At 37.3% G+C, this 25,591-nt stretch overlaps 7 protein-coding genes and 2 long non-coding RNA genes across 13 annotated transcripts in view; 4 read left to right on the plus strand and 5 right to left on the minus strand.

Annotated features, from left to right (window-relative positions):
- LOC104712875 (probable phospholipid-transporting ATPase 5) overlaps positions 1 to 4,318 on the plus strand; it is a 7,954-nt gene extending 3,636 nt beyond the window's left edge. For 2 of the 3 annotated variants that reach the window (XM_010429860.2, XM_010429862.2), the window contains exons 3-12: positions 306 to 1,219; positions 1,327 to 1,437; positions 1,541 to 1,817; positions 1,901 to 1,989; positions 2,090 to 2,177; positions 2,282 to 2,491; positions 2,660 to 2,785; positions 2,895 to 2,993; positions 3,075 to 3,266; positions 3,374 to 4,318. In XM_010429860.2, coding sequence (XP_010428162.1) covers positions 306 to 1,219; positions 1,327 to 1,437; positions 1,541 to 1,817; positions 1,901 to 1,989; positions 2,090 to 2,177; positions 2,282 to 2,491; positions 2,660 to 2,785; positions 2,895 to 2,993; positions 3,075 to 3,266; positions 3,374 to 4,060 — 2,793 coding nt within the window. In that variant the 3' untranslated portion in view covers positions 4,061 to 4,318. Of the gene's footprint in view, positions 1 to 13; positions 1,220 to 1,326; positions 1,438 to 1,540; positions 1,818 to 1,900; positions 1,990 to 2,089; positions 2,178 to 2,281; positions 2,492 to 2,659; positions 2,786 to 2,894; positions 2,994 to 3,074; positions 3,267 to 3,373 lie in introns of all 3 variants that reach the window. The other variant, XM_010429861.2, reaches the window with a different exon arrangement.
- LOC104712876 (casein kinase 1-like protein 2) lies at positions 4,712 to 9,088 on the plus strand. Of its 2 annotated transcripts, XM_010429865.2 has the most exons (15): positions 4,712 to 4,864; positions 4,974 to 5,089; positions 5,176 to 5,216; positions 6,089 to 6,158; positions 6,259 to 6,407; positions 6,487 to 6,582; positions 6,664 to 6,731; positions 7,119 to 7,180; positions 7,264 to 7,327; positions 7,416 to 7,500; positions 7,580 to 7,706; positions 7,806 to 7,888; positions 7,972 to 8,035; positions 8,155 to 8,276; positions 8,459 to 9,088. In XM_010429865.2, exons 2-15 carry the CDS (start codon positions 5,014 to 5,016, stop codon positions 8,732 to 8,734), a joined length of 1,383 nt encoding a protein of 460 aa, XP_010428167.1. In that variant the 5' UTR covers positions 4,712 to 4,864; positions 4,974 to 5,013; the 3' UTR covers positions 8,735 to 9,088. The 2 variants fall into 2 exon arrangements, with proteins under 2 accessions (XP_010428167.1, XP_010428166.1); XM_010429864.2 differs by having other exon boundaries at positions 4,712 to 5,089.
- On the minus strand, positions 9,023 to 9,925 carry LOC104712878. Its single transcript, XM_010429867.2, has one exon. The coding sequence runs from the start codon at positions 9,923 to 9,925 to the stop codon at positions 9,533 to 9,535; it is 393 nt and encodes a 130-aa protein (XP_010428169.1). The 3' UTR covers positions 9,023 to 9,532.
- On the minus strand, positions 10,555 to 12,869 carry LOC104712879 (eukaryotic initiation factor 4A-3). The gene is made up of 5 exons (XM_010429869.1): positions 12,694 to 12,869; positions 12,206 to 12,275; positions 12,019 to 12,128; positions 11,413 to 11,843; positions 10,555 to 11,321 (listed from the first exon to the last, which is right to left on the minus strand). The coding sequence occupies exons 2-5, from the start codon at positions 12,271 to 12,273 to the stop codon at positions 10,686 to 10,688; spliced, it is 1,245 nt and encodes a 414-aa protein (XP_010428171.1). The 5' UTR covers positions 12,274 to 12,275; positions 12,694 to 12,869; the 3' UTR covers positions 10,555 to 10,685.
- Positions 13,003 to 15,574, minus strand: LOC104712880 (telomere repeat-binding factor 5-like). 2 transcript variants are annotated; one of them, XM_010429870.2, is made up of 6 exons: positions 15,235 to 15,574; positions 14,556 to 14,803; positions 14,320 to 14,404; positions 13,841 to 13,942; positions 13,306 to 13,588; positions 13,003 to 13,208 (listed from the first exon to the last, which is right to left on the minus strand). In XM_010429870.2, the coding sequence occupies exons 1-6, from the start codon at positions 15,382 to 15,384 to the stop codon at positions 13,177 to 13,179; spliced, it is 900 nt and encodes a 299-aa protein (XP_010428172.1). In that variant the 5' UTR covers positions 15,385 to 15,574; the 3' UTR covers positions 13,003 to 13,176. The 2 variants fall into 2 exon arrangements, with proteins under 2 accessions (XP_010428172.1, XP_010428173.1); XM_010429871.2 differs by having other exon boundaries at positions 13,859 to 13,942; positions 15,235 to 15,573.
- Positions 17,555 to 18,636, plus strand: LOC104712881 (mitochondrial import inner membrane translocase subunit TIM23-2-like). Its single transcript, XM_010429872.2, has one exon. It carries the CDS (start codon positions 17,655 to 17,657, stop codon positions 18,219 to 18,221), a length of 567 nt encoding a protein of 188 aa, XP_010428174.1. The 5' UTR covers positions 17,555 to 17,654; the 3' UTR covers positions 18,222 to 18,636.
- Positions 19,658 to 22,601, minus strand: LOC104712883 (U-box domain-containing protein 35-like). The gene is made up of 10 exons (XM_019230072.1): positions 22,430 to 22,601; positions 22,277 to 22,353; positions 22,067 to 22,188; positions 21,775 to 21,966; positions 21,476 to 21,692; positions 21,336 to 21,371; positions 21,146 to 21,245; positions 20,675 to 21,036; positions 20,225 to 20,591; positions 19,658 to 20,133 (listed from the first exon to the last, which is right to left on the minus strand). Exons 1-10 carry the CDS (start codon positions 22,581 to 22,583, stop codon positions 19,658 to 19,660), a joined length of 2,103 nt encoding a protein of 700 aa, XP_019085617.1. The 5' UTR covers positions 22,584 to 22,601.
- On the plus strand, positions 24,826 to 25,530 carry LOC104712882. The gene is made up of 2 exons (XR_755556.2): positions 24,826 to 24,993; positions 25,106 to 25,530. It is a non-coding gene; the product is annotated as an uncharacterized LOC104712882 (long non-coding RNA).
- LOC104712886 overlaps positions 25,458 to 25,591 on the minus strand; it is a 1,325-nt gene continuing 1,191 nt past the window's right edge. The window contains exon 2 of the long non-coding RNA XR_755557.1: positions 25,458 to 25,580. This is a non-coding gene — a long non-coding RNA (uncharacterized LOC104712886). The remainder of the gene's footprint in view (positions 25,581 to 25,591) is intronic.

Here is a 25,591-nt window from a genome sequence, read left to right on the forward strand (position 1 = left end):
TGAAAGTGAAGAGATCCTTGGATTTGTCAGTGCCACTAGATGATGATGAGTCTTTCAAGAACTTCATGGCGACGGTAAGATGTGAAGATCCAAACCCGAATCTCTATACCTTTGTTGGCAATCTAGAGTATGAGCGGCAAACATTTCCTCTGGATCCAAGTCAAATTCTCTTAAGAGACTCAAAGCTTAGGAATACAACCTACGTTTATGGAGTTGTGGTATTTACTGGTTTTGATACCAAAGTTATGCAGAATTCAACAAAATCGCCTTCCAAGAGAAGCAGAATCGAAAGAACAATGGACTACATCATCTACACACTTCTTGTCCTACTTATTTTAATCTCTTGCATCAGCTCATCAGGATTTGCTTGGGAGACAGAGTTTCACATGCCAAAAATGTGGTACTTACGACCTGCCGAGCCTATAGATTTTACAAATCCGACCAATCCAATCTACGCTGGGGTTGTCCATCTCATCACTGCTCTATTGCTTTACGGCTATTTGATTCCAATCTCTCTTTATGTTTCCATCGAGGTTGTCAAAGTCTGGCAAGCAAGTTTCATCAACCAAGATTTACACATGTATGATGATGAGAGTGGAGTCCCTGCACAAGCGCGAACTTCGAACCTAAACGAAGAGCTTGGTCAGGTTCATACTATCCTCTCCGACAAAACAGGAACTTTGACATGTAATCAGATGGATTTCTTGAAATGCTCCATTGCTGGCACTTCTTATGGTGTGCGTTCTAGCGAAGTAGAGCTTGCTGCTGCAAAGCAGATGGCTGTTGATCTTGAAGAGCACGGAGAGATATCGAGTACTCCTCAGTCTCAGACTAAAGTGTATGGTACATGGGACAGTAGCCGTACACAAGAAATCGAGGTGGAAGGTTGCACAAATGAGGGAGGGGACAATAACTATAATAATCGTAGAGCTCCTATAAAGGGATTTGGTTTTGAGGATATCAGACTTATGAATGGTAATTGGTTGAGGGAATCACAACCAAATGACATTCTGCAGTTCTTCCGCATATTAGCTATTTGTCACACTGCTATTCCCGAGCTGAACGAGGAGACTGGTAAGTACACCTACGAAGCAGAGTCACCTGATGAGGCTTCTTTTCTTGCTGCTGCTAGAGAGTTTGGTTTTGAGTTCTTCAAGAGAACCCAGTCAAGCGTTGTTATCCGCGAAAGGTTCTCTGGTTCAGGGCAAATAATCGAAAGGTGAGAATAGTCAAGATGCTTTATGTCTAGCCCTCTAATTATCAGTTTAGCTCTTTTTTTTTTTTTTTTTATGTGGGCGTCCTGACTAAGTACAAGAAACATTGCAGGGAGTATAAAGTTCTGAATTTGTTGGAATTTACGAGCAAAAGAAAGCGAATGACAGTAATTGTACGAGATGAGGAAGGGCAGATTCTTCTACTATGCAAAGGAGCTGACAGGTTAGCAAGCATCTAACAAGCAATTTGTCACATTGATTTTATCAAGAAGGGTATATACAGTCAACGTTTACTGATATCAACTAATTTTTCCTTAACTTTACAGCATCATCTTTGAGCGGTTGGCAAAGAATGGGAAGACATACTTGGGACCTACCACAAGGCATTTGACTGAATATGGAGAAGCCGGGCTCCGTACACTCGCACTTGCTTACAGAAAGCTTGATGAGGATGAATATGCAGCTTGGAACTCTGAGTTTCTTAAGGCCAAAACTTCAATAGGATCTGATAGAGAGGAGCTGCTTGAGACGGGAGCGGATATGATTGAAAAAGAACTTATTCTTATTGGTGCTACTGCTGTAGAGGACAAACTCCAGAAAGGGGTATGTATCATTGCACAGACACTAGCGCCATATTTTTATCTTGCTTATGTAAATTGAGTTCCTTTTTTTCTCATATGAAACAGGTGCCCCAATGCATAGATAAACTTGCTCAAGCTGGGCTCAAGTTATGGGTATTAACTGGGGACAAAATGGAAACAGCAATCAATATTGGGTTAGAATCTCTGATTTACTGAGTAAAAGCTAGAAAATGGATCTGTAAGCTGCTTTTATCTAGTGACTTTTATGAACAAATTACTTCTTTTGAACTGCAGATTCGCATGTAGTTTACTTCGACAAGGCATGAGACAAATCTGCATAACATCCATGAGTTCAGAAGGAGGATCCCAAGATTCAAAAAGGGTATGTCTAATGGAGTTGTATCATGCATATTGCTAAAGCATTAATTGAAAGTTCCTTCAACTACAATTTCGAAACTCACATTTATATATCTGTTGATGTGTCAGGTTGTGAAAGAGAACATTTTGAATCAACTCACTAAAGCTGTACAAATGGTGAAGCTAGAGAAGGATCCGCACGCTGCGTTTGCTTTGATCATTGACGGGAAAACTCTAACTTATGCGTTAGAGGATGATATGAAGTATCAATTCTTGGCTTTGGCAGTGGATTGTGCATCAGTCATTTGCTGTCGTGTGTCCCCCAAGCAGAAAGCTTTGGTATATATATATCTTCTTTCCCTATTCATTTCATAGCATTCCTCCTTGACTAAGCAACTCCTGAACTTCATTCAAAAAGAGAAGGCTTTGGTATATATATATCTTGCTTCCCTATTCATTTCATAGCATTCCTAAAGTATATCTTTTTTGCTTTTTCCCAAATACAAGGTTGTTAGGTTGGTTAAAGAGGGAACTGGAAAAACCACATTGGCAATAGGTGATGGTGCAAATGATGTTGGGATGATTCAAGAAGCTGACATTGGTGTAGGAATTAGTGGGGTTGAAGGAATGCAGGTTCAGTTTTTCCCTCAGCACCATGCATTTTCAAGCCATGTTTTCTGTTTCTTGACTAATAGAAAGTGCATAGAAAATGACTTTTCGCTGATCCTTTTTACTTTTGCAGGCTGTTATGGCTAGTGACTTTTCGATTGCCCAGTTCCGGTTTTTGGAACGATTACTCGTCGTCCATGGACACTGGTGCTACAAAAGAATAGCTCAAATGGTAAAATAAATAGTTCTTGTGACCAATTTTATTACTCATACCTGTTGTTTTGTTTCTAACATTATGTTATTCTACATACAGATCTGCTATTTCTTCTACAAAAACATAGCATTTGGTCTCACTCTCTTCTACTTCGAGGCTTTCACCGGATTTTCCGGGCAATCAGTGTACAATGACTACTACTTGTTGCTCTTCAATGTTGTTCTTACCTCATTGCCAGTGATTGCCCTAGGTGTCTTTGAACAGGATGTATCCTCCGAGATCTGCTTACAGGTACGCTTTATAAATCTTCCTTAAAGAAGTAAATCTTGAAAAGCTATTTCGAATCACTGCTGACTAACAACAAAATCTGTGTTTGTTTCCGCTTGTGCTTTGTGTAGTTCCCAGCTTTATACCAACAAGGCACAAAGAACCTCTTCTTCGATTGGTCAAGAATACTTGGATGGATGTGCAATGGTGTCTATGCATCTCTTGTAATATTCTTCCTCAACATCGGAATTATTTACTCTCAAGCTTTCAGAGACGGTGGACAAACAGCTGACATGGATGCTGTCGGCACAACCATGTTCACTTGCATCATATGGGCAGCCAATGTTCAAATCGCATTAACCATGTCCCATTTCACTTGGATCCAACACGTTTTGATATGGGGAAGCATCGGTATGTGGTATCTCTTTGTGGCGATATACAGCATGACGCCTCCGAGTCTGTCTGGAAACATTTACAGGATTCTTGATGAGGTTCTTGCTCCAGCACCAATCTACTGGATGGCTACATTGTTGGTCACGGTGGCAGCAGTTCTTCCTTACGTTGCTCACATCTCTTTCCAGAGATTCTTGAATCCGCTAGATCATCATATCATACAAGAGATCAAATACTACGGAAGAGATATCGAAGATGCGAGATTGTGGACCAGAGAGCGTACAAAAGCAAGAGAGAAGACAAAGATCGGGTTCACAGCTAGAGTGGATGCAAAAATCAGGCATCTACGGTCGAAACTGAACAAGAAGCAGTCAAATCTCTCTCATTTTTCAGCTCAAGATGCAATGTCACCTAGATCATTGTAGCATGTATAGTGCTCGGCAGGTCCCATTCTCTGATGAATTACTATGTCTTTGGAGACAGGTCTTGAAGCTAATTTTTTTTTGTTTTTGTTGAGAGTTTATTATAATAGAGTGAGAGATCATGTAAAGAGTAGCTCTGATGTTTTTTTTTCTACTTTCGAATTTTCTTTCTTTTGTACACACTTATACTTAGGTTTTGTGTATACCACCACTTAGGACAGAATGCAAAAAAAAATAACAAAGAATCTTACTTTGTGCCTCTTCTGCGCCTCTCTAATCAGTCATTTATATAATTGTTTATACAAAATATGTTGGTGAATCTCTTTTTATTTGAACACTGTCATATTAACATGGCTTTAATAATACCTAAAGTTTTTGTTTGTTTGTTACATTTCTACAAAGAACTACTATAAAAAAATGTTGCTTTTAGTAAATTGGTTTCGTATCCTATCAACCAATTGGCTGTTAGGTAATGAAATCTCCAACTTATATAGCTTGTCTGTTACTTTCTAGTGGGGACTTGAGAGTTTTGAAGTGGTTAGCGAATAAATTAAACTGATTAATTAATAATTATGGGCCGGGTAATACCCAATATGGTGTGAGTACGGCCCAACTACTCCGCAATAATTATTTGTTTTTGCCAAGGGAGAATAATAATTAGCGTATTTGGTTATCCCTTCCCTTTTGGGATATTTTCGCCGCGTGGATTGATTGATAGATATATGTCGACGCTCTTTCGCCGGAAGTCAATCGGAATCCACCGCTGCTTCTTCCTTCTATCCGTTTAATTTTTATTTTTTAGTTGTAGTAATCTTCTACTCCTCAAATCCTCTGTTCCAATCTCGTTTTTTTTTTTTCTTTCTTCTGTCTGGATTCTGGTGGCGGCTAGTAAATCGGATTTTTTTTTGGTGTGTAGTTTAGAAGTAGTTGTAGGTTTTAATCAGCTTTCTGATTTGATGGAGCCTAGAGTCGGAAACAAGTTTCGGCTCGGAAAGAAGATCGGCGGCGGATCATTCGGAGAGATCTATCTTGGTATCGTATTCATCTCTCGTTTTGTGGTTTCCATGACTAGTTACATATAAAACTGTTTTTAAACTTGGATTTGAATGAATTTATAGGTACCAATATCCAGACGAATGAAGAAGTGGCTATTAAACTTGTAAGTACCTTTGTATCACAAAAGTTATACCAATTTTTTCCAGTGTTTAATTGAAGTACATAGATCATTCAAGTACACAGAGAACCTAGTTTGGTAATGTGAATGTCTTTTATTATTACGTTTTGGTACATACTGTATGATATTTCTTCATTAAATAAAAGATTAAATTTTTCTCGGTAAGTGGAGAGAAGAAAAGCTGTGATTTTGGTGGCATATGTGTTGTTTACAGAGTCTTCTTCTATTGTTTTGGTCTTTCTTAGGTTGTAGCTTCTCCTTTTACATGTTAGAATCTATTTTATTTCTTGGTTTAGACGAAAAAGGAATTGAAGATGTTTATCTTTGGTTATACAAATCTGTAACTAGTTACTGCATTTTGTATTCTGGTCATGCAATTGTGTTTTTAGCGATTTTGTTGACTTTTTCCTTTACTTAATCTTGATTTCATTCAGTACCTTGTAGTTTCAGTTCAATGCTTTTTGTTGTTTAAATCTGAGTTCAACCTGACTTTTCGTAAGAACAGAGAGCTATTATTGATTCTTTAGAATTAATGCTGAATCAATTCTTAGAGTCCACGACAAAACTACCTGCAACTGGTGGGCCCCAACCTTATTGAAAATTTTGAGAATTTTGTTGTGGCCTACTAAATGGAGAATTATGAGGCTGACAGCTATACATATTACTGTACTGAACATTGGCTGTTGCTTTTTCTGTTACCTGTTTGCACTGGTTCTCACTGTCAAGCATGCTAAATCAATTCCTCATGTTTGTTTTCGTATTTCATTCTTCTTCTGAAAATGTGACTGATTCATCTTAGTTTGGCTGCTGTGTTTGCTGTAAATATGTTCTGACGGCATCTTTTTTTCTTCTTTCAGGAAAGCGTGAAAACTAAGCATCCTCAATTGCTGTATGAATCAAAGTTGTATAAAGTATTACAAGGAGGAAGTAAGAAACTAGTTCTGTACTTGTTTTACATTTATAGTTTATAGTTTATAATTTCCTTTTTCTTATCCAAGATGGGCTGCTTTGCTTTCCTTGATTTTAGCTGGCGTTCCAAACGTTAAATGGTATGGTGTTGAAGGGGACTATAATGTCCTCGTCATAGACTTGTTGGGGCCTAGCCTTGAAGATCTATTCAATTTCTGTAGTAGGAAACTCTCACTAAAGACTGTACTAATGCTTGCAGATCAAATGGTAGGATCCCGTCTGTAGAATGAAAATAGTTTTCTCACGTTGTATAAACCTTTTAGGATATTTTTGTTCCTCTTGTCAGATCAATCGCATTGAGTTTGTCCATCAGAAGTCATTTCTACATCGGGACATCAAGCCTGACAACTTTCTGATGGGTCTTGGGAGGCGCGCAAATCAGGTAGCTGTTGAAAAGGATTTTTTTGTAAGATTTGTTTATTCTCCACAATTATTTGCTCAACGATGTGTTGGCTGAATTCAGGTATATGTCATCGACTTTGGTCTGGCAAAGAAGTATAGAGACTCAAATCATCAACATATTCCTTACAGGTTTGTCATATCCCTATGATTTTCCTTGTCTCTGTCACTTATGTCCTCTCATTATCGGACTTAACATACTGGATGATAAGAATAATGGGTTTGAGCCAGTGCTATGTTGACTTTGCTTTTATCCTTGACTAGCTTGTGTGACTTTTGTCTAACTTAAGATTCTTCTTTATCCTCGATATAGAGTGTGTGTGTTTTAGGGACAATTAATACTTACAATGGACTTTGTATTGTGCTTATCTAAATATTTTCGTCTTTCTCACGTCTTTTTCCTTGTTTGTGTGTTGAACTTTACCCTTTCGAGACCTAAGTTTCCTTGGCTTTGAGTATAATGATTGCTTCTCCTGTGTTGTCATGGGTATAAGTGTTCTAATATTCTGTGTATCACAGGGAAAACAAAAACTTGACTGGAACTGCTAGATACGCTAGCATGAACACTCACCTTGGCATTGGTAATTCCAGTTATTCTAATTTCTAACTTTCTAATTATTTAAAGAACGTAATTCTTGATAATTAATGGTCTATTTAATTGCAGAACAAAGTCGTAGAGATGATTTGGAGTCACTTGGATTTGTTCTCATGTACTTCTTAAAAGGAAGGTATGTATCTCTCTTGCCTTACATGTTGGTATGTTGCTGTTGGTTCTTTATAGGGCGGCCTTTGGCTTACATATCCAATTATATGCAGTCTTCCTTGGCAAGGACTGAAAGCTGGCAATAAGAAGCAAAAGTATGAGAAAATCAGTGAAAAGAAAGTATCGACATCTATTGAGGTAGGATAATAATGTTCCGATGCCTTTGTTGGTGACACACATATGATCTAGTACTGATTTAATATGATTCTTCTTTTAGTCTTTATGCCGAGGTTATCCATCTGAATTTGCATCCTATTTCCATTATTGCCGTTCCCTGAGATTCGACGACAAGCCAGACTATGCCTACCTGAAACGGCTTTTTCGCGACCTGTTTATTCGTGAAGGTTTGGTGCCCTAATCACTTCTGTTAATTAAGGAATATATAACTTGAACCAGAAATTTAACATGTTAAATTGAGTTTGCATCCTATGCTTATATCTTAGGCTTCCAGTTTGATTATGTATTTGATTGGACGATCTTGAAGTATCAGCAATCACAGATTTCTACTCCTCCTCCCCGTCATCATGTAAGAATCGTTTGTTTTTTCTTTTTCTTTCCCCAATGTCGTCTTCCTATTTAAATTCTGCTGAATGCATAGCTTTTTTCCAGGGTCCTGGAGTTGGGCCAAGCTCTGGCCTCCCCCCTGCCATTGCTAGTGCTGAGAGGCCATCAGGTAGTTCCATCTATTTCGAGTAGTTTCTTTCCTTATGTTAATTGGCATTTGACTATAATACTCTGTTCCACAGGGACATGGTTTTCACCCATCTGATATGTTCTTTGGTTCCACTGCAGGTGGCGACGAAGCTAGACCTTCTGGCTGGTCATCAGGAATCCCTAGACGAAGTCCTGTACAAATTTTGTCTAGACAAAAAGCACCAGTTTCAAGTGATCCTGCAATATCTAAAGATGTAGTGGTGAGTACATAAAATTGCCTCCATGTTACAGGTTTCCAATTTTTTAGCTCTGTTAATAAACATAAGGTCTGTAAGTCGATGAGACTCAGCAACGGGTTGTATACACAAGGATTGGCAGCTGAGTTCTTGGATTCTTGTTCGTTTTATTAATGGTAGTAATTGAGCTGTTTTTGTTGTGACAGTTATCAAGCTCTAGTTTCCTCCGCGCAACTGGGTCATCAAGACGTGCTGCTGTATCCAGTAGTCGTGAGGCTGCAGTTCTGGGAACTGATTCTGAGCCATCAAACCCTCAAATCTTTGAAGCTGGATCAGGTTCCAACTCAAAGATCCCTATTGGTCGAAGCTCCCCTATCGTCTCATCTGAGATCAACAAGCTGTCATCACCTACAAGGGCAACTACTTCAGTCATGAAGAACTATGAAGCTAATCTTAAAGGGATCGAGAGTCTTCATTTTTAGTTGCTGGGGACGAGTGAAAGATCCTTAAAACCCCGGGACAAGTGTAAATTAAAAAAGACAAAGTAAAACTTCTCTTAGGCCCTCCCCATGTTTTACGTGCATTTGTGTTCACAGGGAGGGAGACTTTACTTGTGCCTGTAAGCACACACTTAAAATAACAAAGATAAAGAAAGACTACGAAGAAGTGATTCCAGATAAAAGACGAAACTCAAAGAGGGAGAGATCAAAGAGTCAAAAGACTTAACATTCTTAGTCCCCATTTGGTTTTTACAGTCTATGTTGTTTTTATTTTTGTTTGGTGCTGCAAAGTTTATATCTTTTGTGCGTCAAAGGGATTTAAAGTGGTAAAGTGTATTCATGATGCTGCAAGAGAAAACATACAAAAGAAGGTTTTTTTCTTATAATATATAAACCTTTTCATGTTCCAGCATATTGTGTGGTTTAAATACATGGCCATTTTTGTTGGTAAAAATAGTGAAAGGAGGAGGTTATAATTGATGTACCGAAGCAATAATTGTACTGTTTTGCTTTGCCTTAAAAAGGACATGAGAGTTGAAGCTTCAGGTATGTCATATGTCAAGTTAAGTCCTGAGATGACATGAGAGCTGCAGGTTACGTCATTCTTGATGTCTACGAGTGAGAAGTATATCGTAAATGCAATTAAGGCCTATATTCGTATTGATCATAGCTTAATGATTCAGCTTGAATCTTTTGTTGATACAACAGTCATCATACGGTGAACAAGAATGAAAACAGACACGATCAATGGGAAACAAGAGAAGAAGATTTGTGATTGGATCACCACAAACCATAGACAGCATTTGAACAAGTCTCTTTGAACCATTTGAAGCTCTTCTTCATAGATCCCTTCACTCTTCCTTCAACACCGTACACATTATAAGCAGCCACTCTCTTCTTCCTCTGAATCTCTGCCTCACACAGACCCTTTAACGCTTTCTTCTTCAACTTATTGCTTCTTTTCGAGTACTTACTGTTGGAATCGTCTCTCACCAGTGTTGTTGGATTCTTGTATGTATTATAAGTTGATGTGCTGTAAGATCTCATCATCACTGGAGGCTGCTGGTTTGTTGGGCTAAGTGCTCCTGCTTCCGAATTTACTCCATTACTGAAGCAGTGGTACTTGATGCTGCTGCTTCTGATCTCTTCTCTGCATGACTTGGATCTGAACATCTTTAACTTTGGAACAAACCTCAAGAAATTGGTTCTGCTTTTAGAAAGAAAAAAAGGAGAGTTGCTTTTGGCTTTTTTCTCCAACCTCTTTCTCTTCTGCCTTTTTGTCTCTTGTGATCTTTGATATATTTATAGAATGGGGGAGATCAAGTATCTTTATTCTTTATTTATCGAAGTTTTCTGCTATATTGGTCTAGATGAGATATGTTTGTATGTTTGTTACGTTAATTTAGTAAATAACATTATTACTAGATTAATTACTAAAGTACCTAGTACAGTTGTATGTTTTATTCATCCTAAGAAAATTTTGTAAGATCTCATGTACTTTGGATTTACACATGGCCGCTGCTTACTTCATAAATTCGAGGGAAGTTTTTATGGGGCTCGTCACCATTTCGATATAAATTACCTAATTCGTGTTACATCTACAGTAAACTTTAAGGGAAGGAACCTAGAAACTCAACAAAAAGTCATATTATAGTTTATGAAATGGAGAGTATCCTATCTTGCAAGTCACGTTAACAAAAGTTATAAATAAAGCCGAAATTTCTTGATTGCCAAAAAGCAAAATCATGTAATGAGTTCTGTTCTCATTTTTGCCAAAAGACTATAAATCTAAGTAGTAGTAGTAGCCTTCAAACAAAGTGTCAAAGCATTGAAAAGGTGCCAAAAAGGGGGTAAAAACAACACTTTCTCGGTAAAAAAACAGAGAAAAATTTTACCCGGCCGCCGCAACAGAAAACAAAACAAAAAAAAGGCTTCAGAGAAGATCAGCAACATTGCTTGGCAACTCCTCAACGACCACATTGTAAAACTTCTGAATATCAGACAACATTCTCTCATCTTCAGTTGTCATGAAATTGATTGCCACTCCTTTCCTTCCAAACCTTCCACTTCTTCCAATACGGTGAAGGTAGTTCTCTGGTTGGGTTGGGAGGTCAAAGTTTATGACCAGAGAAACTTGCTGAACATCGATACCACGTGCAAGGAGGTCAGTGGTTATGAGGACACGGGAAGATCCAGAGCGGAATTCACGCATGATGATGTCTCTTGTGTTTTGGTCCATGTCTCCGTGTGTGGCTGAGACAGTGTGGTCACGGCTTCTCATTTTGTCGGTCAGCCAATCAACCTTACGCCTTGTGTTGACAAAGATGACACTTTGTGTGATTGCCAGAGTCTCGTAGAGATCGCATAGTGTCTCGAGTTTCCACTCTTCCTTGTCTACGTTGACATAAAACTGCTTGATACCTTCAAGGGTCAGCTCATCTCTCTTAACCAGAATCCTGACTGGTTTGTTCATGAACTTCCTTGTGATCTCAAGGGCTTCAGGTGGCATTGTAGCTGAGAAAACACCAACCTGAACCTTGGAAGGAAGAAGCTGGAAGATGTCGTATATCTGAAAAGAGAAATCAAATCAAACTGTAAGAAAAAAGGATCTGATTATATCAGAAAGAAAATGAAATTGTAAACGGGAGAATAATTCAAACCTGATCTTTGAAACCACGAGAGAGCATCTCATCAGCTTCATCGAGAACAAACATTTTGATTGCATCAGCACGGAGGGATTGTCTACGCAACAAGTCAAAGACACGACCAGGTGTTCCAACAACAACATGAACACCAGACTGAAGAACACGTTGATCCTCACGTACACTTGTTCCACCAACACAGGCCTGAGCCTTGACACCAAGGTAGTCACCAAGTGCCCTCATGACCTTTTCGATTTGCTGGGCGAGTTCTCGGGTAGGCGCCAAAACCAGAGCTTGGCACTGAACCAAACTGTAATCGAGCTGCTGCAAAACGCCAGAGCAAAAGGTAGCGGTTTTTCCGGTTCCAGACTGAGCTTGCTGGATCACATCAAGACCCTTGCAGAATGGGATAATTCCTCTCTGCTGAATAGCAGAAGGCTTCTCAAAACCTGTAATAAGGAGACAATTAGAAGAATAAGTCACCACGAAAGAACAAACCAGCATTATCACAAACTACATTACAGAATCACAATGAGTTTGTTTAAGAGTGATATTAACTAAGCTTTGAAACAATCAAAAGGAAAACAAAACTTATTGTGTAGTCAAAGGAAACATCTAACTTACCGTAAGCATAAATACCCCTAAGAAGATCAGTCTTCAAGTCCATAGCATCAAAGCTATCGCAAACTTCGTCATAGTTAGTGTAGAATGTTTCCTCTCCTTCCTCGCCGAGTCTGCAAAGTAGAGTATAACACAACTCAGTTCATTGTATCAATTTTGTTATATAGTGACTGATTCAGATATAACTTACATGGCATTCATCTTAGTATCAAACTGACGAGGATCGTATTGGGTTCCATCAGAGGCCATTCCTGCCATGACTGGTGAAGCATAACAAACAATGCAATCGACATTGTAAGAAACCAAGATTCACCCAAAAACATTCAACTTATATATAATCTCAGATCCCAGAACAAAGAACAGAATCTCAAATAAAGCATACAAAGTTTCAATTTTTTTCTTTCTACGATGTAACAAAAAATTTCAACTTTTTCGTAAAGTCAACTGTATAATCCAACGGAATCAATGTAACAAAATAACTGAATCAAGGTCGCACTAATGATAATAAAACACCTAAATCTTGTATAAAAAAATCGATCTTTTTACGAATCAGCATTGTACAGAATGAAAGCAAAAACAAACACGAATCAAACAAAAAACATCAAACCCTATAATGCTCCTATAAGCACAATGAGAATCCAAACACAAATCATAAGAAAGGGGTTTCAAACAACAAACCTGCTGTTAGTTAAGCAAATTGAAGAGAGAAAGATTGAAAAAAAGACAAGACCAAACTCCTCGGATCTGCGCCGTGGAGTTGAAAGAAGAAACAAACAAAAAATCTGTTAAAGACTGCTCTTTTATAGTTCCACCGTTCCAATAACTTAATACGGTCGTGTCCTCCTTTCTTTAGGTTTACTTTTCAAAGTAGGAATAGGAAAACAACATAAATATCTTCTTCTTTCCCGATTTGCCCTTTAAGCAGAAACTTTTTTTTTTTTTTTAGTTATTATTATTAGTCTAAATAAATGTTTTGGATCCAAAACATGTAAAGTATCATTCGTTATACGAAAGTGGTTTCCCCAAAGGAACCTCTGAAATTTACTCACAAACAGAGAGACACGGCCTAGTAAATTAATTTTGTTTATATATTATCAACAAGCAGATGAACGTAGGAACTTGATAATGAGCTTCAAGGAAATGTCTGTCTCATAATAGGACTCAAGCCAATAGCACAACCTCACCACGAGAACCTGTAAAACAGACATATATAGTACTCGTGGTTAGACATGGAGATCTTTCTATTTTTAATTTTGTTTGCCAAGAATGAGAAAAGAGTCTGTTTAATACATTTTTCATGTATCTCATTAGCTATCACCAGGAGATGTTCGGTTCCTTCTGCAAGTTTAGTCATCTTCTCAAACTCTTCTCCTGCTGCTTTTGCAATGTCTATTTTATTCTCTGCTTCTACGACTTTACAGGCGGCTGTTATTGCAGCTTCCTCGATCATCTGTAGTGAAATAGCAGCCTGATGGTTGTTTGATTGCCGGGACTTCGTATGTGTCTCCTTTGGTTTTGGGGCTGGTGTTGGTCTTGTTCCTGATGGATCGGGTATCTTATAGAAGTTCTGTAACTGTTATGTGTTGGATTGAACAACACAGATGAAGAAAAAAACAAAGACATAGCATGAGAAGGCTTTAAAGAACAACGTCACTCATTCTGTTGGATTCTTTATGTTGAACCGTGCTTCATTGGCTCACACAGTTATGGACCAGATAGTTGTAAACGCCACTTGATGAAGATGGTTTTGTTTGGAAATTCAAAAACGAAATGTGAACTCAAAAAAGAACACACACACACAAGAAAAGTGAGATTCAAGACTTACAGTTTTGAAGGTGCTAACCTTTACAAGTTTGCTCTGAGATGCCAGCCTCCTCAGTCTTGTACTAAGGACTCTTCTAAAATTTGGCGGTACTTCATGCCTGGGCTGCTCTTTCCACCAGCAAACCATTATCAGCACTCAGTCGTAAGGTCCAAAACAAAGGCTATGATACAACCAAACGGGATAAAAAGAATAATAGAGAGTGACCCAAATTTTAAGTAAAATCAAGAGACAGCTTCACGACAACTATCATCATACTATAAACATCAAAGTACAGATGCTTAATAGTATAAGACTTGACATTCAGAACTCGGTGTTCTCATCTGAGAAGGACGAATCATAGGAAGATTGTGGATAGTAGTAATAAGCCATTTGTAAAAGTCAATGTAGATACAGTTTACATGTGCCCATAATGTCTCAAATAATCTGTTAAGTAGTTTAAAAAGCAAGCACAAAGAAGAGCAAAGAGAAATTTGGCTAACCTCAATGTAATGAAAAATGGAACTCACATCAGAACCATTTCCATCCGCTAATGCAGAGAGAGCTTCAAATATCATCCCATCATACCTTTTTAATAGGAAACCACTAAAAGGTTAGCAACACATGAACTGATCTATTAAAGATTAGAGTTGATAGGCTAGCATTTATGGAACTCGCAAAATCAGCACAAGTTCCGGCCCTTTCAAGCATGAGAAACAGAAAAGAAAGAAAGACAAACCTGGGAACATTCTTTGAATCCACCACACTGTTACTACCACTTTGATCAGTGATCAACTCAATAGATTTCTTACGCAGAAGGGTAGGACCTGGGGGAATAATAGGGTTAACAAGAGGAGGTGGAGTAGGTTTTTCATCAGTTTCAAGTGGAGGTGGAGTGACGCCTTCTTCCTCTTTGACTTTTGTCGGCCGTGCCCTATTAGTTGAACCTTGAGTACCGGGGGCAATACTCAAGTTACGCCACTTATCCTACAAAAGTATTTGAAACACACAGAATTACCAGATTTTTCTTCAATAAGGCTACCAAGTAAAACAAACTCATTGCAAAAATGGAGGAAAGTACTGCTCTTTCTAGTTTCCAACTCAACCAAGCTTGCTTGAGGTATTGTACACTTGAATCAATAAAAAAAAATAAACTTCTAGGGTTCATATCTATTCCAGGAATCTACTATAACCAATGTGACAAGATGCAACATTACTAACAAACGATTATTCATAAAATCTTAATGAACAAAGGTTACTAACCTATTCCCAAAAGTTCAGATTTTTATGTATCTTAAACTAATCAGAGACGACCGAGTACATAATGCACTCCCGGGGTTAGTCTCAGTCTTGGCTAGGTTTTGTAATGGCTCAAAGACAGTGGTTTTAAAGAGCTCAATTGAAAAGAAAGGAGAAACCTTTAGGTCGATGTTGGAGCGATTGATGAGCTGCTCAGAAAATTCGGGATCCCGGAGAATATTCTTCCACTTACCGGCACCGTGCTTTGCAATTCCGGCGAGTAACGCCTCCTCCTCCTCCCCTGTCCACTTTAATTTCTGGTTTCCCATTACACCCTTGGGTAATTGACCTCGTGATCTCTCCTCCTAGATGCGTATACACTATCGGCGTAATATCAGAGTCAGACGCCGCCCTCGTGGCCGTAACTTTCGCCGGAGGTTTCGTTTGTTCGGGCTCTACGCAGTTTGGGACAAGTTTTGGTTTCTTGGCCACCCCAAAGAAAAAGAAAAAAAAAGTTTCGGTTTTTAGTATCTCGAAATTTTAATATTTTTTTAATCTTCCGAATAATTCCATTTACGCTCTTTAAATTAACACAAATTACTTTCTTTACCTTTTTGACTTAAATTAAAACAAATGAACTTTGATTTGAAATATGAATTTCCTTAATATGAATTTGTATTTCCTCATTTCCATTCCTGTTATTTTTTCTATGGGTCACCATTAGAAACCTAAATATACATTTTCATACATGTTTCATGTTAGTCTAATTGACAAAATATTTATACTTCTAAATATGAAAGTTGTTCCCACAAAATATATATTATTCATATTGTAAATCTTTTTACCATACCATAATTTTTCAATATAATGCATGTATGTATAGTCCTTTGATGTTATTTTTATGTTAATGACGTTGTTATCTATGTTTTACGGATTTTATTAGATCTGTTTATCGTAGATGATAAAAATATAAAAAAAATTGTGCTACACTTTGTAATATTTTTATTTATTTTGGGTTAAACACCATTTAGTTTTTTTTGTTTGCAATCATAAACTATTTATAAAAATTTAACGATGTTTGGTTTGTTGTCAATTTGCCTATTCTCCCATACCTTGTCTCCTTGGTTCAGCTTGTGGTTCCTGTTAGGCTTGGCTCCTAACTTAGCAGAAGTTTCGTTCTTAGTGTTTGGTTGGTAGTCTTCAAAGCTTGCAGTGTTTTCTTGTTCTTGGTGTTCGCGGCGTGTGTTAACTTTGAGAAGTTTTGCTTTGCTCCTTGTCCTTGCCTTCATGATCTGTTTAGATATGATCGCCTTTTGAAGGATTTTAGTTAGACGTAATGAGACGCATCAGTCGTCGTCGTCGCATCTGGGAGTTTGTTTGAGTCTCTATGAATTTCTATGAGTGCTCTTCGCTTGCCGGGTTATGATGTCTTTGTTCTCGAGAGATTGGCTCTCACCATGATAGGAGGAGGTAGGTGTTATCTACGGGTTGGCCATGGGCGGCCGTGATAAACCGGATGCGCAGGTGTTTCAGAAGAAGAAGTTTCTCGGCTATCTTGGTTCTTCCATATTTAAGGTTGTTTACCTTGTTATCTCCTTCTTTGTTTAGGAGTCGTCCTCCTTCGATTAGGTTTCGATATTATCTGTTTCTAATTCTAGTTCAGTTTATGGTCTCCCTTCGATAAGTCTTAGTTTTCGGGGATTTCCTTTTCCTTTGACAGTTGATTCTGGGGACTTTTAGTTGTCCGCCAGCTTAAGCATCCTTCTTTTGGACATATGTAATCTTGGTTCCAAAAACATGTTCTAATAAAATTCAATATGACAAAAAAGAAAAGGTTTGTTGTCAATTTGCAAACTGTAGGTGATATGATATTGGAAAGTCAAAACGTTGATTAAGGTGGTGTTACTTTTGTTAAAAGGAAACTTCTAGGATCAAATTTCGCATAAAGTATGAGTACAAAGAAAACCATATTATAAAATTGTTTAGAACTATAGTTTATAATATTTTTATTTATTTTGGATTAAACACCATTTAGTTTTTTTTTTTAAATCATAAACAATTTATAAAAAATCCAACAATGTTTGGTTTTGTTATCACGATGAATTTGCAATTTGTTGTGACACAAAAAAAAAAATGAATTTGCAATTTGCAGGTGGTATGATATTGATATTGAAAAGTCAAATGTTGATTAAGGTGGTTTTAATTTTGTAAAATTGAAACTTCTGGGGTCGAATTTCGAAATATCAGCATAAAGTGTGTGTGTGAAAAAAAAACCAAATTGGGTTCAATTATAGAAAAACAAACTAGTGGGGCTAAATTAAAAAATAACGCAGCGCGAGTACAGTGCGAATCTGGTACTGGTGGAAACAATAACTGGACTGAGTCTTTCCCTAAAAACCCTAAACATAGATTTTTAGTTTTAGTTTGGTTTCATTTCCACTTTCCGCAACCAACCAAACAAAAACATCAGAGAGACCAAAACACAACACACATCGTCACACGTTTCTTTCTCTCTCTCTCTCTTCCTCCTCCGTCGCCAGCCACCATCAAAAATCCCTAAAACCTAGACTTCTCTCTTTCTCTCTCTTCCATTTTTTTGATGGCGGCCAATAACAGATCCGATCACGGATCAGACGAAAACACACGCCTTTACAACCCTTACCAAAACTACGAAGTCCCAATCAACAAATCTCAGTACCTTTACAAGCTTCCCACATCCCCTGAGTTTCTCTTCACGGAGGAGGCTTTGAGGCAGCGTAGATCTTGGGGTGAGAATCTCACTTTCTACACCGGAACAGCTTACCTCGGCGGCTCCGTTGCTGGAGCTTCTTTGGGAGTTATCACTGGAGTCAAAAGCTTCGAATCTGGCGACACGACTAAGCTCAAAATCAACAGGATCTTGAACTCTTCTGGTCACGCGGGTCGTACTTGGGGTAACAGGGTTGGTATCATTGGTTTGGTCTACGCAGGGCTCGAGAGTGGTGTTGTCGCTGTTACGGATAGAGATGATGTTTGGACCAGTGTTGTTGCTGGTCTTGGAACTGGAGCTGTTTGTAGGGCGGCGAGAGGAGTGAGATCCGCGGCTGTGGCTGGTGCTCTTGGTGGACTTGCTGCTGGAGCTGTTGTAGCAGGGAAGCAAATTGTGAAGCGGTATGTGCCCATTTGAAGAGCTGCGAATGAATGTGTTAAGAGTCTAATTGGAAGACTCTGTTTTCGTCGTTGTTGAAATTTTTGATAGGAGAAAAATGGTGAATTTGATAGGTTTTGGTATGTCTTTGGAATCATTTAAAAATGAAAACTTTATTTTGGTTTCTAAAGAGGTACAAAGTCTGTATGTCTCTCATAATGCAGTTTCACTTTGAAGAATAACCTGCAAACCTTTTTTTTCTTATATATTCATACTGATACCGATTGGTAATTTAATTTGTCATTTGAGTGTTTCTGCTAGTTAGTGTTTTATGTTTCTGTTTCATCATCAATGTTACCATCTTCCTTGATTTGTTAAGAAATGGATGTGTTGTATCAGACTTGAGAAGAAGCTCTTCTTTCTTGTATTTCTTATCATTTCGCATCATTTTGTTCTCATCTGTTGATATATTTCCGTATGGTTCACTGTGCTTATAATGCAATGCAGAGAATGAGTATGTATCATGCTTGATTTTCAAAGATCGTATATTTGTTTCCCTCTGGTTTTATTTCACCTGAATACCTCTTCTGCTCTAAGCATTTCATTTTGTCTCCTGGATTTTGCTAGCAAGGTTGTGGGGATCAGGTCACAGTGACTACTTTTGGTTTTGTGTTTTTCTCTATCAAACTCACTGATATTGTATAATAAACCTCCTCTAAGCTCTAACCATGGAATTGGAAGCTGCTATTGTTGAAACAAACAATATTAAGTCTTAACTTTTGCTTAGAATATAGTTTTTTACCGTAGATCATGATCATGCAAAACGACGATTTGATTTGATTTGGTTTGTGCATCAAACGAGGATCTTTCATTAATAAACAACAAATGAACAAATCTTTTAATAGTGTTGCATTTTACATGAAGAAAACTCTTTTAAGTGTTTCATGGTACAAAGATAAAGGAACTCCCCACACACTACGGGAGATCACCCCACTGAACTTTGGATGGAGCACAACTCATAAAAGACCAACGCTTGCCTTTGCTCTTGCTTGTATGTGATCTTGGAGGTCGACTTGTTCTTGATATGTAATGATTACTGCTCCTATACGGATCAAGTTCTTCGTGGGTCGCAGGTACTGCCACAGTCAGCTTCTTGTTGATCTACGTCGAATTTCCATAGGTCAATACTCAATAGGATTTTCTCATTCGACCCACTCTCTACATAGCAGAGAAATGATTCATGAACTGAGAAAGTTTTGCAAAAAGATTTGTTTGTACCTACTTTATGACAAATATGATCTTAAACTCCTCTTGGTGTGATATATTGCATGTATGCAGAACTAAAAAAGGTGTTTTATGTATCTTTTATCATCTAAGATCTAGATCCGTTTTATTGATATGCTTATTGACTTATTGTGTATGAATATAGTCAATGTAACAGGTGAACAAGATTAGAATTCTTTTCTTGCAGGTTCTCACTGTGTAGAATTTTCTAAGTTCAGTTTGCAGTTAATATCACTCAAAACGAACGGTTCTAAGAAACCAACCTGAGGGTGAGGAATCTTGGGAAGCGAAACTGAATTGTGTACATATGACACATATGTTCTGTCCTGGATACGTTCATGATCCTCTCTAGCAAACTCTCTTAGCCTGGTAAGAGCTGGTAACAGTACTGAAGCAAGATCAGGTCTGTCTTTTTTCCTCAGTTCACAGCACTGCAAAGCCAATTTAGCCAACTCCAGAGTCTCTTCTTCAGGCCATTCTGATACTTTTGGATCCAAAATTTCTCTGAGCTTATTATCTTCAATTGCCATCTCTACTTTATGGGTTAAACCCATTGCTGGCATAGCTGTAATGATTTGCAGAAGCACTACACCAAAGGAGTAGAGGTCAGATTTCACTCCAAGCATTCCGGTTTGCTGATACTCAGGGTCGATGTAACAAAATGTACCTGTTCCAGTGAGCCAAAGAGGGAAAGAAACATCAACACTGGTTCCATGTTAAGACATTGAAAAGAGATGGAAGATAAAAAAAACTCTTACCGGCTGCAGAAGTCATGTGATAGTTACTGAAGGAATCATCAGCCATAGAGGGAGGTACCAAGCGAGCTAGACCGACATCACTGATCTTACTAGTGAAATATTTATCAAGCAGAATGTTTGCTGGCTTCAAATCACGATGAACTAGGGGCTCAGGTTTAGCCTGGTGAAGGAAAAGAAGTCCTGTGGCAATCTCAGCAGCTATTCTGAACCTTGCTCTCCATGAAAGTGGAGGTGTATCGTTTTTGCATAAGATGCGATCTTCAAGTGTTCCATTTTCCATATACTCATACACGAGACAACCTAACTCGGGACATGCACCGAGAAGGATCACCATATTAGGGTGTCTCATGCTACTCAGAACCTCAATCTAGTATAGAAGAAACATATGTATGAGTCGAGGAGAAGAAAAATGTCAAGCAACATAAAGATCTCACGTTATAGTTCACTTACCTCTTGTTGGAACTGTTTCAGTCCCTCTGTGATACCTGACTTCATGATCTTAATGGCGACAGAATTGTAATGGAGGACAGCTTTGTAAACAGGTCCATAACCTCCTTCCCCAATCTTTAGATCATCAGAAAAACCATTGGTTGCAGCTTCAACATCTTTGATACTATAACGTCTGTAAGAGACTTCATTGACCATTCTCTCTTTCTCTAAATTGGCTTGCATCTCTTGTAATCTTCTCTTTAGGCTCTCCATTTGCGCTATGCGCTTTGCTATTTCAGCTGCGTGGATTTCAGACTCCCTTTTCTGCTTTGCCCTCTCAAACAATAATCTAGGCAGTTCTATTGCTTCCTCTGACCTTGGGGCTGCAGTAGCTCTAGGTATTTGGAGTTCTTGAAACTACATAAATGTAATTAATATCTGATGATTAGTATTCACCACCTGGAATATAAGGAAACAACAATTTTTATCAACAATATCTTACGTTTTCTTTTTGGTTTGTAGTATCTTTGTCCTTCTTAAACTGCTTCAACTCCAGTCTTAGTCTTTTCACCTCTGCTTCAAGATTTTGATTCTGGTAAGACATCCCACAAACATCATACACCATGTCAATACCATGTTGACAAAATTGTGTATATCCGGGACCAAATCTTGAAAAGTTTACCTGTTGTTCCACGAGATTTCCCGCAAGTGGACTTTCCTGTGCATGATCAGTTATCCCAGAATACAGATTAATACAAAGAAGGAAATGTCAGAATACTAAGAATCTAAACGTATATTAGACAGTGATGAAATACTACTAACCGTGGACGTTGAAGAGATCGAGCTTCTGTTGGTATTGGAACTTGAAGAGATGGTGTAAGAACTCACGGTTGATACCACACCGTAGCTGCCATTGTCAGTCCTCTCTGAGTGAGAAATCTCACTTACAGATTGAGGTGGTGAGATGCGAGGTGAATAGGATAGGTAGGAATCTGATATTGGTTTGTTGGTTTGTGTAGATACAGGTGATGTTGATGCCCTGTAAAATATGTAAACCAAATCTTGTTGAAACGAAAGCCATAGCGAAAGGTTAGAACTTAGAAGGGAGTTTAAGATTTTACCTCTCGGAATCACTGGAAATGGAGCTCGTTGAGTTGTACAACAAAAAAGAGAGATTTTGTTGTTTGGAAAGTTTCTGAGGCCGAGTCGCAAATTTGCTTCTTGATAGCTTACCTTTGGACACAACAAAGACGGCACAAGTCTCCGGTGTCGTCTTAAGCAAAGTTGTGGGCACATCTGGACTCTTAAACTTCCTGACCACAAAAGAGAGATTGAATTTTTAGCATTTTATAGTAACCAAAGTTTCAGATGATATCAAGCATGAGAAAAAAAAAAGAGAAAAGAAGAAGAGACTTGAGGAAGGAGTTGCGTGCAGATGCGCCAACAACGATATTTGCAATAAAATTGTTGCTTATGTATTTAACCAAAGCATTGGCGATGTCAAGATCGCCAAGAATAACCTCCTTAGCTATGATCTGAGAAAAGGTGTATATACACAATAATTAGTGTCATGATACGTGATGTGTTGTTACAAAGGAGTTTGGTAATGATCCGATCACTAACTCCTTTTCGAGTGCAGAATCCTCTGAAAGGAAGAAACAATTGATGTGACTCGTCCTGATTGTTTCCTGTGTTTCCTGCTGCATAACAGGATTCTTATAGTTAGGGTTCTTTAACTTGATTGTTGTTACAACGAAGATGACGAGAGATGCCTACCTTGAACGTGGAGAAGGACACATTGTGGAGAATCTTGAAGGAGATTTTCAACGGCCCACTTGAAGGCGTGTTGGCTGTTCTTGTCCTTATCAATTGCGATCGCCGTGATTGCGTCAAAATCCACCGAGGTCCCTCTTACTCTTCTTGAATACATGTTAGAGAGACTTGCTTCTCAAGAAACCCTGCTTCACAAAGCAAAACTATAATATCTCTCAATTATATCATGTCTTTATCACTAACACCCACAACCAAAATCGATTGTGTTGTTTTCTTTTGTTTGGCTCTGCAGCTTCTGAGAAGAACCGATGAACAATAATAAGTAACAGATTATACATTGTGAATGATGATGCTTTGAGTGGTTTTGCATTTTTGCTAATTTTGGGAGGTTTTTTCTCTCAAACAACTCAACTGTCTTGTGAAACAAACAAAAAACAAAAAAAAAAAAAGGAAAATTTCTCAACTCTTAATTTTTACCTTTAGAAAGTAATTTTTGGGAAATTGCTGGTGCGATCGAACTTATAACCAAAGTTACCGTTTCGATTAAAATGAAATATGATATATACTAAGTTGATTATTTTGTCTTGTCGATAAGTACTAAAATTAGCTAGTATGCATCATGCATGTTTTAGACTTTCTAAGGTGCGTTTTTAACAACAAGATACCACATCTGGATTTACACACGGCATATATTACTGAATTTTGTTAGTTTAGGTTAAATAATAGCACGACAGCAAATGATATATCGACGAATTTTGACATTTTCTGAGCTGCTACAAAATGAAGTGTGTGGACGTGTTCATTATTTATCGTCGTCCGTCCCGGATCAATCAGATAGCCACGTGGGCGGAGGTAGAAATCGAAATTATTGCGATTAAATTGACTTGCAAAAAAACAAACACACGTTGCAGTTTCTGATTTACGTAGCCAAAGAAAGGACCAACCAAAATATATTATTATATTTTCGTGGTTGTCGTCTTCCATCTTTTGTATCACCATCTCTTATACGTTTCTCATCGATACATTAGTACTTTTTAAGACAATTTATTCCATAAAGATTATACTTTTTAGTTGTCGCAAAAGAAAACATGTATATTATTGTTTGTTTAGGCTGATTCTTCTTATTGATAACAATCATTTTGTGTTATTCTCACTAGGAGAGTCCTCTAGACAAGTTGGTAAGAGTTGTTCTAAACTAATAAAACCAAATACATATATATGAACAAAACAAAAACTAAAATATTGATATTTCTGTAGAAATATTGACATAAGAACATAATTCTCAAAATTTAAGATTACATTTTATATTGTAAATGATAAATAATTTTTAGTTAGTCTCAAAAGATAATACTTGGTAACGAAATATAATCCTTCGAAATAAAATATATTCACTCTATTTCATAATAACTAGTATCATTTTTTTTGATATTTTTACATAAATTATAAAAAGTATGAAATTTTTTCTTGTATAAATTGAAATTGACTTAAGATAATTTTTTTTTATAAACTCAAAGTTAATTTTTTTTTAAAATATATCAAATGTAACATTAAAAATCTAAAATGTAATTATTTTGAAACGCAAAAATAATCCTAAAACGTCAATAAAAAAAATAACATTAAGATGAAAAAAGAAAAGAAAATAAAATCCATTGAACAAATATATTAAGCGTCAAGATTTCATTCGTTGAGATTCATTGATCCATATCTCATTAACTAATTTTCAATTTATTCATTTTCATATTTAAAATTCACAAACATATAGTCATATACACATAAAAAAAAGAAGAATATTATTCATATATAAATCATTAATATTATATCAACTTAAACATCACACCTTCATGATTACCATTTAAAAATCAATAGTTTTTATCTACATGTCAAAATATTAATAGATTTGTAAAGCTAATTTATGGACATATTAATGTTTTGAATGCATAAAAAGAAACAAAAACTACAGTTCATAAATCACTTATATGGGGAAAATCTAGTATATATATAAGAGAAGCCAAATGCGTTCTCACTTCTTGTTTTGGTAATTTGAGATCGAAAACAAATCACACTAGGCATGGTTTTAGTGTATATATATATATAGGGGATATTTGATTATATCATAATAAATAACAAGGAATTAAAAATAACATCTGTTGTTGTTAAGCTGATTCGACAGGTGTCGCCTGAAGAAAAGAAAAAAAAGGACAAAAATAAAAAAAGTTGTGGAAAATAAAAGGACAAAAAGTTCTCACAAAGGCTTGTGTGTGTATACGTGTCCTTCTAATAATCCCCTTTTGTAATAATAAATACTCCTTTTTTTTTATTTAAATAATTTTTGTAAAAAGGAATAAAAAGAAGAAACAGAGAGAGAAAAAAGCATACCACACAATATTCCCTTCTCTCTCTCTCTCTCTCTCTCTCTCTCTCTCTCTCTCTCTCGAGTCTCGACCCAGCAGAGAGAAACAAAACAATCATCATCTTCTCTCAATCAAAGGAGATTACATCTTCTTTTACTTTACTTTTGTTCCATCTCTGTTTGTAGATTCGAATATCTTAAGAGATTCATTTAACTCGTAAGTTTTTTTTTTTTTTTTGAGTGTGTGTGTAAATTTTGTCAAGCCCGTCTGTATAAGTTTTTGATTAGTGCTCTTTTTTTTTTTTTGTCTGTGATCTCTCTCTAAATAGGGTGAAATCGAGATTAAGGATTTGTGCGAAAAGATCAAACCCAATTTGTTTGGTATTTTGGGGATCGAGAGAGAGTGGGGTGTAAAAAATCAGAGTGAAGGAGAAAAAATTACAGAGGATCCGTTTCAGATCTGTTTCCATCTCCTCCGGTACTTTGATTCGTCCTCTCTCTGTGTATGTGTTTTAAACTATGCTTAGCTAGTGCATGAACATTAAGCGGCATTGGAGTCGCTGATATATATTCTAAAATCAAGATCATGAACCGAAGAAGATGAAATCAATTGAATGATTACTCCTACACAATTCCATCGTTGAAGATAATAGTTTACTCGATATCTCTCATCTTTTTCTCTGTGGTGTGGTGTGGTGTGGTGTGGGGAGATTTCTGATTTTGTTGGGGAGCTCATGGAAGAGATGACTCCTGCTGTTGCAATGACTCTTAGCTTAGCTAATACAATGTGTGACTCATCATCACCTGTGGAGATC

Source organism: Camelina sativa, chromosome 9, assembly GCF_000633955.1.
Source record: "Camelina sativa cultivar DH55 chromosome 9, Cs, whole genome shotgun sequence".
Taxonomy (NCBI): domain Eukaryota; kingdom Viridiplantae; phylum Streptophyta; class Magnoliopsida; order Brassicales; family Brassicaceae; genus Camelina; species Camelina sativa.